Source organism: Staurois parvus, unplaced genomic scaffold, assembly GCF_062004578.1.
Source record: "Staurois parvus isolate SC_StPar_1 unplaced genomic scaffold, SC_StPar_1.0 ptg000070l, whole genome shotgun sequence".
NCBI classification, from domain to species: domain Eukaryota; kingdom Metazoa; phylum Chordata; class Amphibia; order Anura; family Ranidae; genus Staurois; species Staurois parvus.
Genome location: NW_028317866.1, coordinates 1440001 through 1453865, shown reverse-complemented (window position 1 = coordinate 1453865; position 13865 = coordinate 1440001). Strand labels below are relative to the sequence as shown.

Below are 13865 nucleotides of genomic sequence, written 5' to 3'. Positions count from 1 at the left end.
TTGGAGAACAGTGATACCGATCTTTAATCAGATGCTTACATTACATTTGGCCACTAGCCCATGTGTATAAGTCCCTTTACTCATGAGACAGTCTGTTTTACAGTGCAGCTGATGATAAAGGCACCCCAGTTGAGAAGAAAGATCAGCCAGAAACAAAGTCGGCCCCGGAGCCAGGTGATGAATATGTGGAAGCCTGGGAGTCCTATGAGAGTGAAGAAGAGTCTGTAATGGTCTAGTATTTCCCTCTTATTTATAACATATTAACAAAGCAATATCATTTTTATACCAATTGGTGACTAATAAAATCATGAGCCTAACAATTTATTGTAAGGTTCATGACTTTATCAGTAACAATTACTTTTACATTATACTATGTTTTATTGTAGCCTGATTGACCCCCAAAATGTGTTAACTTAAACCACAGCCAACCTGACACCCCCCCCCCACACACACAGTTTACTATGCTTCAGTTATTAATGAACACAGTGAGTGATTGGTACAAATCACTCATTGTATTCATTCAGGAAAGGATGGGGCCGGTAAATATGACATAGTTACCAAACTCTTCCCCCACTCTCCACCCTGAGGGATCCTATTGTGTGCTTGCAGCTGCTGATGGGAAGGAGAGGAGGGAAGCCAGCAGCATTGCAGGGGTGGGGGCACAAAGGGGGGCCTGGGCAGCAAGGGGAAATGTAAACTGCACAGGGAAGGTGATGTGTGTAGCAGGGGGAAAATTACTGGAACCATCCCCCTGTATGGCTCTCTGCAGCAGCTGAAAGCCAGCAGGAGGGAGAGCAAGCCAGCTTTCAGTTGCTGTAGAGAGACCCATACAGGTGATTGGTTACAGTAATTGCCTAACCTCTCCCCCCACGCTGTGCTGATAACCTTCTCTGCCCACATTTGATTCACCAAGCTGCCTGGGCGCCCCTGCTGGCCTGGGCCCAGTACAGGAGGACTGGTGGCACTCCCTTATCCACGGCCCTGACTGTCTTTTAACATCTTATCAATAAATGAATTTGGACTCTTGGTCTGGCGCTCCTTCCATATATGCACAAATTGATGTGTGTGTGGCCAGCTTTACTGTATTTTTTTAAATGATATCTAAAGTCTAAATATAATATAGCACAACCTCTCAGATTTGAGCAACTGCCATGTTCAATGATTATTTCAATAACCTTGCAAAATGAACAAATAAAACAATTTTAAAAATACAATGAAACAAAACCTTATTTACTTATTACAAAATAACTAATTAGTGCAACAGTGCAACATATAACAGTAGACGTCTGACTTTTTTTCCAGTACAAAAAAGTTTATGTTCATGTGTTTGTATCCTCCACTACTCTGAGCTATGGATTCCAATCAGTATGATATCCCATGTTTCATAGTATCCATTCAGAGAGCTCACCAGACTCATATGACCTTCAGATTATAAAATGTCTGTAGCGCTTATGTATCCATTTAGCCTCAACCGCAAATTTTTTAATTTCATCTGTCTCAATTTCAGTCGGTCTTCACCACTTTCCAATCAAAGCTTTTCAATAAAAACTTCAATAGTGTAATAACTATCTTTTCTTGAATCTAACATGAATGCTGCCAACAGACTCATCCACCTTATTAACTGGCCAGTGTCCATCACTCCACTTTGCCAATCCCTCCACTGGTTTCTGTTCACCCAAAATGAATCACTCCTCCCAAGGCTCTGCTCTCTAGCTCCCTTATCACCTCTTCCTATGCTTGCCTCCAGGACTTCTTCAGAGCCTCTCCCATCCTCTGTGATTCTCTACCCCACTTTGTTTGGTCCTTCTACCCTGTCCACCTTTTGGCGATCCATGAAAACTCATCTCTATGCAGAAGTCTATTCTGTTGCTACCTAACAATTGAACTTTTCTTTCTCCATCAACCTCTCTCTCCACACAATTACCTTTTGTATCACTTGCCCTTCCCTTTTAGATTATAAACTTACACTGGTAGGACCCTCCTTATCCTCTTGTATTGGAATTGTACTGTAACTGTACGTTCTCCCCATATATTGTGAAGCAGTGTAAAAACCAATGGTGATATAAAAATCCCATACAATAAAAAGATTCATCAGGAAAGTCTGCATTCTATGACAGCCATCCCATGTTAGTCCAGCGCAAGCAGTAAAATATAGTTTACTAATAAAAGGAATGTTTTTGTTTATTTTAAACCATAACAATGCATCTACTCACTTGTATCAGTGCTATAACCGCGTTGATTTAACTTGTCAAGTCTCTTTACTTTGTGGCTGAGGTGTCTTTCACATATGTGAAATGTATTCAGTGTGTGTGCCTTGCTCCACTCCGGCTGGAGTAGATAGGTGGGCACACTTTGTTTCACTGTGATATGTTTTTTTTCAATGTTTTATTTGCTCATTTTGCAGGGATAATGTACAGTCACCGAAGAGGTAATTGCTCACATGAAAGAGGATGAGCTACATTATTCTGGATTTTACATACCTTCAGTCCCAGTGACAATGTTCACCAGGACATATAGTGTAAATCTCCCCACTGGAGATGCAAAAACAATAAAAACCTGTCAGAGGTTCCAACCCCTTGACACTCCATCTAAAGCAAAAATAAATGTTTTGGCTTTATGCACACTTTAAATTGAAAAAGCCATATGTCCATCCATCCTGTCTTCAGTCTTGAAGTGGAACTAAACTCATCAATGTAATTGTTTCAATAAAAACATTTGGTGCTAAGTGCCACATTTGCTTGTGCTTTCAACCAAACTGTCAAATCATCAAATGGCTAGAGGCAGGTGGGCAGCACAGTGGCTAAATGGTTAGCACTTCCACCTGGTAGTACTAGGGTTGTTGGTTTGAATCCCAACCACAGCACCACCTGCCTGGAGTTTACATGTTCTCCCTGTGCCTGCGTGGGTTTCCTCTGAGTACTCTGGTTTCCTCTCACACTCCAAAGACATGCTGGTAGGTTAATTGGCTCCTGTCTAAATTGGCCCCAGTATGTGTATGCATGAATGTTAGTTAGGGACCTTAGATTGTATGCCCCCTGAGGGTTAGGAACTGATGTGAATGTACAATATATATATGTAAAGCACTGCGAAAAATTGACGGCGCTATAAAAGTACCTGAAATAATAATAATATGCAGCTTCATGGCAGTTTAAGAGCAAACAGAGGCTAAGATGGCAGCTTTCTTGGCTGAAAAGGATAGAAGGGTTTAGTTCTGCTTTAAGGTGGACCTAGTATAATTTTATAAAATGCTATACCTTTAACCCTTTTGCTGCCAGGTCTGCTGCAGCCACCGGGACTGTGTCTAAAACTGACGAGCAGACTCCTGCCTGTCAGGTGGAAGCAGTCAGGTAACTGTGCTGGCGCCCGATTGCTTCCACAGCCCCCTAGTAATGGTGCCCCTCGTGTGCGCACTCCAGCCATGTACTTTGGGCTCCACTTACGCATCTACGGGCCCAGGGTGGACATAGCGGGTGCCGGCGGGTGGAGGGGAGAACGGACACACATCTGCTCTCCTCCCCCTTTTGCTGTGACCCGGAAAGCGACGTGTATGATGTCATTTCTGGGTCACTGATGTCACTTTCCCTGGCTAGACTAGCCAGGGAGTGATGCATTGCAATGCGATCTCCATTGCAATACATCCAGTGGAGCCCAGAGCAGACATGCAGAGGCTTTTAGACCCTGCATGTCTCATTAACGAGAACCTGTCACCTAAAAATCATTACATTACATTCCCCCCATAAAACATTTTGCCCCCCCCACATATATTATTATTATACAGGATAGCATATATGCACGTACAAACGTAAATGCACGTGTCAGGGGTGCCTACACGTGAAAACATTGTTTGCGATACACATGTTACATATACATACAGTCAGAGCAATCATTCTATCACAAGACCTCCTCAACACTAAACCTGTAGAAGCTTTTGAAGTGTCGCCTATAGAAAATATAGGCCACTTAAGTTTGTTGCCATTTCACAGGTGCACGCAAATTTAAGGTTTGACATGTTGAGTAGCAATTTACTCGACCCAACCTTGTCTTTTATATTCTAGCAAAAATTTGGGTAATGTTCGTTTGCCCTAAAATTCACTTTAGTGTGTTTTTTACTGAAATGTTGTGTTTCCTAGACCTATGCAATATAATCGCGTGCCATAAAAAATTGGAACTACCACTATTTTATTCTCTAGGGTGTCTGCTTTCAGAAAATATATAGTGTTTGGGGGTTTTGTGTAATCTTCAGGCATAAAATAATTTTTTTACCGTGCAAAAAATGCAAAACCTCTGGCAGCAAAAGGGCTAAACAGTGGACTGCAGCTCTGGAGCTCAGCTCATGTGACTTTCTTAAACTAAATGGGTGGGGTGTAAGTACAAAGTAAATACTATTCCACCAACAAACATCCGCACACTGTGCAGGGACAGCAGCAATCAGGATCTGCCTGTTCTGGCAGATGGGGGAAGACTGGGAGTTTTCTATATGGTAATATGTTACTGACAGGCAGCAACATGATGTATAGGTGGTTGTGTGCCAAGCCCTGTTGCCCTTGTCAGCATCCTGTGTTAGCTATGAAGAAATCTTACCCTGATGGTTTACCTGGTAGAATTCATCAGTGATTTGATATAACTAGGGAGGATGCACAACTGCCAATGACTTGGTAAAGATTTATTTTTTCTTACCCTGAGGATAAAATGGTCACTGCCTCAATGTTTTGTGATGGAATTAAGTAAAATGACCATTTTTGTAATATATATATGTTATATGTATACCGTTTTTCCACTATCCTCATAGTATATCCTTGCTCAAAATGGCTGCCAGATACACCTCCTCCCATCGACTGAAAAATGTATGATCAAGATGGAGCCTCCTTCCTGTGCTACAGTTTTTTAGCCCATTGTTTTTCAACTTTATTGTATTATATACTCCTTTTATAAAATAAATATTACCAAGTAACCATTTTAGCTTCTAGATCAGCAGTAATAAGGCACTGTTATAACTGGAATAGGTTGAGCATGATGGATGTGGATCACTTTTAAACCTCACAATAAAAAAAATAAAATTCATAGGTTTACATTCTGAAATTGTATATTTTTTGTATATTCAATGTATCCCATAGCAAGGTACAGCATATCCATACAGGTTATCTATATTTACTATATAGTGGACTTTTACAAGTTCAGTTTTTATCCAATCTGCCTATCTAAACATGAATGGTTGTTTAGGTTGGCTTTCATGTTTTGTGGCTCTGACAGATGAAATGTAAGAAAAATTCAACTGGAATATAGTGAGCTTTAAGTGCAGCTAAACCCAAGAACAAAAATGTAATAGACTGCAGTAAGAAAAGGATAATTTTGTTTAAAAAAAAATATAATATATACACATTGCTTTACAGGTGAACAAAATGTGCAATTTTTTTTTCTTAGGAGCCTGTACACCATTGCACCCAGTCCTGCAGACTGTCATTTTAATTATATATCAGTTCTTCCCAAATGGGCAATTACTGAAGTTCAGGAAGATCAATGAATTAAAAGAGCGCTCACCATCACCCTTACGTTTCATTGAGAACTATAAGCTGTCTCCTGCAGTGGAGGATTTGTAATTCATTCATTCATAGATTGCTGTAGATGAATGAGGGAGAGAATTGCCCACCCGCTGTCACAATGGGTCAGGGGTGCAGGCAGGTGCTTTAGTAACGTGTTACACCCTAAATATGAATGTAACATGTTACTAAAAGTAAACTTATCCTTTAACAGTTCATAGATGTTTTCTTTTTTTATCAGACCAACCTGTGTGTGCCACACTTCCTGTCCTGGGGTGACAATACTCTGAGTCACCCAAGTCTACTCATCTGATTTAGACAACCAGCACCTCATACTTTTTCTCCATAACATAAAGTTGGGGAGGGGGCAGTGTAGTTCACAGAAGGTAATTAGGAAGGATGATAGGACTGTTTAATATTTGAGTTCAGCGCATAGGAAGGTACAAGCATTCTGGATTTCTGGCAGGATAAATAGATATTTTTCTCTACGTGCAGAAACTGTACTTGGATTGAAAAAAGAAAATGAATGCATCCAATAGATCAATAAGCTGCAATATGTCACCTGTATTAGATGTTTTTAAATTTAGATAGACTTAAAAAATATCCATATTGCTATAAAGCCAAGGATCAAATTCAAATGATAAGATCCTGGATTATGTTCTGGGGTGCAGTGCTGTACTGAAGAATGAGGGCCCTAAAAAATATTGATATCCATGTCAACCTGCCCATTGTGAAATGTGATGTGAAAATAATGTTACTCTTCACTTGCAGGATTCTACGGAAAAAGCTGAAACAACACAAAACGTTCCTCAGACTTCTGACACGGTCACTCCTACAACAGGAGCTACTACACTGCAGGAAAACCAGCCCACAGGTGAAATTGTTTCCACCATTGTGGGCACTGTGGAGGAGGAGCAGTACTAACTGGCCAGCAAATATTTGCACACAAGGCTTTTATATGGTGGGTAATGATCTGTAATTAGTCATAGTTGTCATTAAATGTTGTACCTACAGCAAAGATGTTGTAGAAAATGATAAAATGTTGCATACAGTAATGTTTTGGTTTTTAGACTACCACAGACTAACTCACCAATATGTGAGGTTCTCTGAGGTCTGCTCTGTGAATCCAGAGAAAGGAGAAGACATATTTCTAGCCAATTATGTGTCAAAAGGAACTCCAGATATGGTAGTCTGCTTACACCCTGGATCGCTCATTCACAATGGAGTGTATAATGTGAAAATGCCACCAATGGGCGTAGAAATAAAGTAATGAAGTAAAGCCTTCTTTCTTTCTATATCTTTGCTTTTCCTTCAGTCTTTTAGTGTTCCCTATCCAGCTTTCATTTAGGTGTCAATATCACGTGTTCCAATGAGACAGCAGGAACTTCAGTGTCTTTTCAAAGCTTGTATATACACCGAGATATATCCATACATCCATTAAGCCCTGCTAAGTCCACAGGGGCGATTTGATCCACGTGTTCCGTGCATCCCTGTGCAGGAAGTCCCGTTCATGTCTATTGGGGCACAGCCACTGTGTCCCAAATTAGTGCTGCACTTTATGACTATATATAACATTGAGGGTGTGTGGATCACTTAATAGTGCAAGCAGCTGCAAGAATATAGGTGCATATGTACAGTGGGTATAGAAAAAAATGTACACTTATTATTTTTGGTAAAAAGGTGAACTTATCCTTTAAATGGCACAATGGAGACTGGATTTGGTTTTGAAGAGAACAATCCCTTCTGTGTTCTCTGATGATTTAGGTCCCACTTTTATACAGGTACATTCAGTATCATGAGAGTTTATTTTGAGAGGCTTCTGAGACAGGGGCAGACTGACAACTCATGGGGCCCCCTGTATCTCCACCTACACTCAAGCCACGCCCACACAACACCCCAACTACATATTTCAGCTCAGCTGCATAGAAAGGGCATTAAAAATAATTTAAAAATAATAAAACAACGTTGTAGGGTCCCCCTTCCATTCATGCCAAGCCCTTCAGGTCCGATATGGGTTTTGAGGGGAACCCCCACGCCAAAATTAAAATATTGGCATGGGGGGCAATACCAGACCCTTTTACGGGCATTCAGCCCGCCAAGTCAGGAAAGGGGGGGGACAAGCAAGGGCCCCCCTCCTGAAACATACCAGGCCACATGCCCTCAACATGGGGGGGTGCTTTGGGCGGGTCCCCCCCACCAAAGCACCTGGTCCCCATGTTGATGGGGACAAAGGCCTCTTCCCCACAACCCTGGCCTGTGGTTGTGGGGGGTCTGTGGGCAGGGGGTTTATTTGAATCTGGAAGCCCCCTTTAGCAAGGGGACCCCCAGATCCCACCCCCTACCATGTGAATTCACAAAAAAAAAAAAGTGTAGTGTGAAAAAAATAGGAGACAGTCTATGACAAGTCCTTTATTAAAAGAAGAAAAATAAAAGAATGCCCCCCGAAGTAGATCCAACATCAGTTTTTGAAAATATAATTGAAATATGCTTTTCCCACGCTGCCCCAGGCTAGTCTGAGTTTGTGATGTTGTTCGGTATTGGCGTTTCTGGACCCCTGCTCCTGGTCTTGTCTTCTTTTTCCTTTTCTACAACTCTTTCCTTTCTATTTTTGTTTGTCTCTTGTGAGGCGGTGGATAGCTGCCTTTGGTTTGAGCTACTATCAGTGTTATATCACTGTTTTTTAATCTATGTGCCATTGATAGCCCCTGCGTGGGCGCACCTTTTGCTCTGTTTGTGTTAGAGCAGTTTTCTTTACTTTTTATGTACAATTGATAGCCCCTGCGTGGGTGTGTCTTGTTCCTCACATCTTCTTGAAATGTTTATAAATTAATAAAAACCATTGAAACACAAAAAAATTAGTTTTCGGCCTGCAGTTTAGTAAAAACCCTTAAGCAATATATATTTTCTGAAAGCAGATACCCCTTGAGAATATAATATTGGTAGTTCCAATTTTTATGTTGTACAATGGTTTATGAAATGCAAAATTTCAGTAAAAAAATACACTAAAGTTAATTTTAGGGCACACATGCGCAAAATATTACCAAATTATTGGTAAAATATGAGGTTGCGCTGAGTAAATAGATACCAAACATGTCAAGCACCAAAATTGCATGTGAAATGGCAAAATTAACTTTGATACCTAATTGTTTCATAGGCGATGCTTTAAAAGCCCCTACAGGTCTTCAGTTTAGAGGTAACCATGGGTAATAGGCCTAAAGTTATTTCTCTCATGCAAGCATGTGCAGCAATAATTAACAAGTGTATCACAATCAGCGTTTTTGTGCGTAGGTGCCCCCGACTGAAAAGGCCATTTTTTAAAAAAAGATCATCTAAAGGGATATCCCTGATGGGTTCAAAGGGTAGTCTCTGCAGAGCAGAGTGAATCAAGTTGAGATCCCATTGAAGTAATGGGTACTGCAAGGGGGCTTGATGCAAGATACACCTTGAACAAAGGTTTTGACAAGCCAGAGGCTATTGAAAAACAATGAAAAAGGCCAAAACCCATTGTTTCAGAATGCTTAAAGGCTAACTCCATGTTTAATGTCCCTTTTAAATAGTTTGTTTGAGCCAAGCAAACTATTTATTACACTAACAGGTGCACTTGCTGGGCGTGCTGTATTACCTGTATGTAGCAGCAGCTATATACAATACATAGTGCTGCGTTCTGGCAGTGGGACAGAGACTTCTCTTTCCACTCTCAGAGCAAAATAGAGTTGGGTTGAGTGCTGCTCAGTCAATCACGGGAAGCTCTGTATTCTATGAATGAATACAAAGCTTCCTCTTCTGAGTTGCTGAGGCAAAGAGGCCGGGGGATGATGTCAATCTTTGCAACAGTCAATCAGAGGAAGCTTCGTATTCATACAAAGCTTCCAGGGAATGCCTGAGCAGAGCTTAGCCCACTATTTTGTTTCAGGTGTGGGAAAGGAAGTGTCTTGTCTCACTACTGTTATATAGTGCTGTATACTGCATGTAGCTCAGGCCACATAGTGGTAAGCACACCTGTTATTACAGTATGTAGATAATTTGGGCCAACTTGGACCAAATTAACTATTTCAAGAGACAAAAAGTGGTAGTACTTTTTTTTTTTTTTTTTTTTTTTTACCTACAGGCAAGCTTATAATAAAGCTTCCCTGTAGGTAAAATGAATATCTCCTAAAGGTGCACTGTTTAGGAGATATTCTAGCAACCAGAGTTTAGGAGTAGCAGTCGGTAACATCACCAGCGCATGTGCTCTGAAAGAACGGCATACCTGTGCCATTCCTTCAGAGCTTTGTGCCGTGGCTGAAACACTGTCAATAGCGGCTCAGCCATTCAAGCAGCTGCAGCCCAGGAACCCGGAAGAAAGACCGGGTGAAGATGGAACCACTGTCAACGGTGACAGTGTGCCGCCGGAAGGCTTCGTTCTAAGTGAAGTCTTCCATGGTGTGCTAGCATGCAATGCATACTAGCATACTATGATTTTACCGTGCAGCAGGAAACCCTTGTTTTTCAACCAGTTTACTACCTCTTTAAGGCCAAGATCTGATTGTATGCAAGGCACAGAGTAATCTCTGGGATTGAAGTGCCTGTGTTCACAGCAGGCAAAAGAGGATTTCCAGGTATGATAGTAGATCTTTGTGGAAGAGGCTTTTCTTCCTTTTAGCAAGGTAGGAAAGATAGACTAAGTGACTCCTCTCTCCTTGGCTTCAAAGGTTATACAGTTAAAGTCACAGAGTGAGAAGCAGGATGGAACAGAGGTCCCTGAGTCAGCAGATCTGGCCTGTTGGGAAGAAGGGTCATCCTCTAATAGGCCAAGTATGTCCACAGGTCCCTCTTAGCCAGTGTGGTGCAATTAGAATTACTGGCTTTTTCTCCTGCTGACAAGGTAGAATTCGCAGTGGGGGTGGGGTGGGGGAGGTGGCATAGATTAGCCTGAATTGGGGTCAGGGGATTATACCAAGGCATCTGATGCTAGTGCTAAAGTATTGTTGGTTGCCAGAAATAAAGGTGACTTTTCCCCGGATGTCTGGGTCTAGGGCCCATTCCCTCTGATCCCGGTGGGGTGGCTGAGGTAATCTGCTTTCCAGCTGTCCACTCCTGTGATGTGTATCACAGAGATCGCTGGACAGCGAGACCTCATCCATGAGATTATTTGGCTTGCTTCCTTTATGGCTGCTTGACCTCTGGTGCTCCCTTGATAGGTGATGAAGGCCACAGCCATGACATTTTCTGACTGTATGTCCTTGAGGAAGGAGGTCTGGTCATCATCATTCTGAGTTCCAGGATTTTGATGGGGAGCTTGGCTTCCAGAGTGACCATGATCCCTGGACCATGAGTGTCTGGAACTTTCCTCCCAAGTCTGAAAGACTGGCATCTGTTGTTATATCACTTTCCAGTGATAAGAAATTAATGACTTCCCCAATGTTAAGGCTGGGCTGGAGCTCCAACAAGTAAATTACCTGCTTGGCTGTACAGGAGCATGGGTTGGTTGAGAAAAGGAGCATGTTTGTTCCAGGTCAACAAGATGTTGTGCTAAAGAGGTATTGAATGAAATTGGGTGAATAGGACAACCTCAAAGGAGGTCTAGGACTCTCACAAAGAATTTCATTCTTGGATGTCTCTTTGACCAGATTTCACAAATGTGAGCATGGATATAGAGATTTTTCTTTCTCTGGAAGACCATTGTTTGGGATGTGTCTAGGACCAGACCCAAGGATTCCAGGCAAAAATACTGAGAGAAGATTTTTGGAAATTGATTACCCAACCAAAAGCCTTGAGCATCTGAATTGTGCTGTGGATGTTTACAGACATCTGGGAGAGTGATGAGTCCTTCAGGAGAAGGTCATGTAGATAACCTGTGACCTAGATGCACTGAGTTCTGAGAAGGGCAGGGTGAGATGCTAAGACCCTTGTGAATACACTGGGAGCAGAGGATAGGCCAAAAGGCAGTGCAACAAACTGAAATGGAGTGTCTGCCACTGCAAAAGAGCAGAAAACTGTGATGAGATGAATAAATAGGAATATACAAATAGGTATCTTGGATGACAACAGATGCCAGGTTTTCCCCTGGTCTCAGACAGGTAATAATTGACCTTGAGGATTCCATGTGCAATTTTGGAACTCAAGGGTTTTTGTTGAGGGAATTTTAGGTTCAGAATTGGATGAATACACTATTAAGCATTTGTACCATGAACAAGTTTGAACAGAAACATTTGAACCTGTCTTGTGGAGGTACTGGATAACTGCTACCTGGGACAAGAGATGGTACAGGGCTTTCTGCAAATCTGACTGTTCCTTGGGCAGTTTTTGGTTCATTTGAGAGAAGAAAACAGTGAGAGAGTAGAATTTTGAACTCTATTTTGTACCCCTTTGGAAATAAGAAAAAAAAGAAACTCACAGGACTGGGATGTCTGTGACCCAGAAAGAGGTAAATTGTAACAGATGTCTTCCCCACTCTTAAGAGAAGAGGACTTTGGTGAAGACCTACAGGATTTTTTTGGCACCGGAAGTGCAGAACTGTGTTTTTTTTGTTTTTTCAATTTGAAGCCTGGATAGTGCAGTTAGATGCTTTATATTTGGAAGAGGTACAGCCTCCTGAGGAGGGGGGTTTGAAATCTATTGTTGTGGAAGTAAACCTTCCCTCTGGCAACATTTTATGAACTGGTCAAGTACCTCCCTAAAAAGGCCTTGAAAGGGCCTATATGCGAGGCATTTTTTTACAGGCATCTTCGGCTTTCCAGGCTTTGAGCCACAAGATTGTGTATGTTAAGTGAGATTAGAGATATTCTGCAAATTTGTGTCATTACATGTTCTAGGGCTTCCACACAATAGAGCAGAGCATGAGGCAATTGCTCTGTTAAGCCAAGGTTCTGGAATACAGGATTGTGTTGGTTGTTCAGTACCCTAGATCAGTGAGCTGCAATTTGTCATAGCCTCTCAAACTTTCCATCTATTGAATATTTGAATGAAAAACATTTCACTGTACCAATTGAAGATATTCTAAGACTGAGACAAGCAGGATCAACTACTGGAACTGACCACTTTAGTGAATGTTTTTTTCCACTGAATGGAGTTCAACAAAGATTTTTGGAGGAGTGATCATCTTTTCAGGAATGATCCCATCATATATTATTCCTTTCTGTTTGGGGAAAAAGAGACATGCAAAAACTATGGATACATTTTTCCATTCATGAACAAAGGGGCATTTCAAGACTTAGAAGAATCAAGTGCAACAATGCTGAGACTATAGAGCTTGAGTATATGCACATTAGCAAGCATGTTAGGTGAAGCTGCAACTTCAGGTGTAAAGTACTGTGGGGCTGAGAAATCCTTTGCAGCCTTCTCTAACACTGCCTCTGTGTCCTCTTTATTCCTTCCTTTGTTCACCTCCAGTGGGTTGGGCATATTGGGATCTGATTCAGAGACTTTGCAAAATGCTCAGCCCCTTCTCAAGCTCCAAAGACAGAGATGGTTGTATTAAAGCCAATAGTTGATTGAGGAATTGTGACATAGATGCAGAAAACTATGCTTTTGTCAGGTAGGGCGCTTGTTGCAAGCTTGAAATGGAACCAGAGTCAGAAGCAGAGACTGGTGTTGATATTTGGTCCTACTCCAATGCAAGGGAAGCATTGTCACTCTGAGGTTGAGTGTTGTGCTGAACTTCGGCAGAGTGAAAGTTTCTCTGAAATTTTGCTGCGACTCCCTTTCAGCTGGCTTCTGCCATAGCGATGGGTGAGGGTATTCTCCTGTGGGCTACCCATGGAGTAGGGTTTGAAATATAGGGTAAGCATGACTGGAAATGTGTAGACTGTCTTGTGGTGAAAGGGCAAAAGAAAGTGCCTTTTAAGGGCTCTAGGCAAAAAAAATGTCGATAAAGTGTGCAACCAGTGGTGTGATGCAACACCTGGTCATCCACCTGAGAGTGGTTGAATTTTAGGACCAAGTTTGAAATGTTTGGGTTGTAGTCCCTTTAGAGTGTAAGCATAGCCCCTGCTTTTCCCTTAAAGGTCAGAGATACAAGGTTACCTTGTCTTACCTGTCCATGACGTTAGACTGTTTTGAAAGTCCAGGTTTCGATTGTGACGGTGGGCATATCCACAAAGGGACTGCTGCTGACTACACACATTTCACTCAGTGCCAAGGTGAGGACCCATGCAGGATCCAGTGCCAGGCAATCCACGCAGTGTGTAGTCCAGATACGAATCCCAGAGTTTTACAGAGGTTGTGCCAATTCAGATGTACAGTTGTGTTCAAAATAATAGCAGTCAGACATCACTAACCTGATCAATCACTGTTTTTGGTAGAAATTATATTTTTACATGGCAAATAATTTACTAGCAGGTGTAGTAG

The 13865-nt window shown here is 41.8% G+C and overlaps 1 protein-coding gene across 7 annotated transcripts in view; it reads left to right on the top strand.

Moving 5' to 3' along the window:
* The window catches only part of LOC149469444 (protocadherin Fat 4-like), a 162099-nt gene extending 153707 nt beyond the window's left edge, over window positions 1-8392 (top strand). For 2 of the 7 annotated variants that reach the window (XM_089669194.1, XM_089669189.1), the window contains 2 exons: window positions 104-220; window positions 6309-8392. In XM_089669194.1, coding sequence (XP_089525320.1) covers window positions 104-220; window positions 6309-6516 — 325 coding nt within the window. In that variant the 3' untranslated portion in view covers window positions 6517-8392. Of the gene's footprint in view, window positions 1-103; window positions 231-6308 lie in introns of all 7 variants that reach the window. The other 5 variants (XM_089669190.1, XM_089669192.1, XM_089669193.1 and 2 more) reach the window with 5 other exon arrangements.
* The last annotated feature ends 5473 nt before the right edge of the window (window positions 8393-13865 follow it).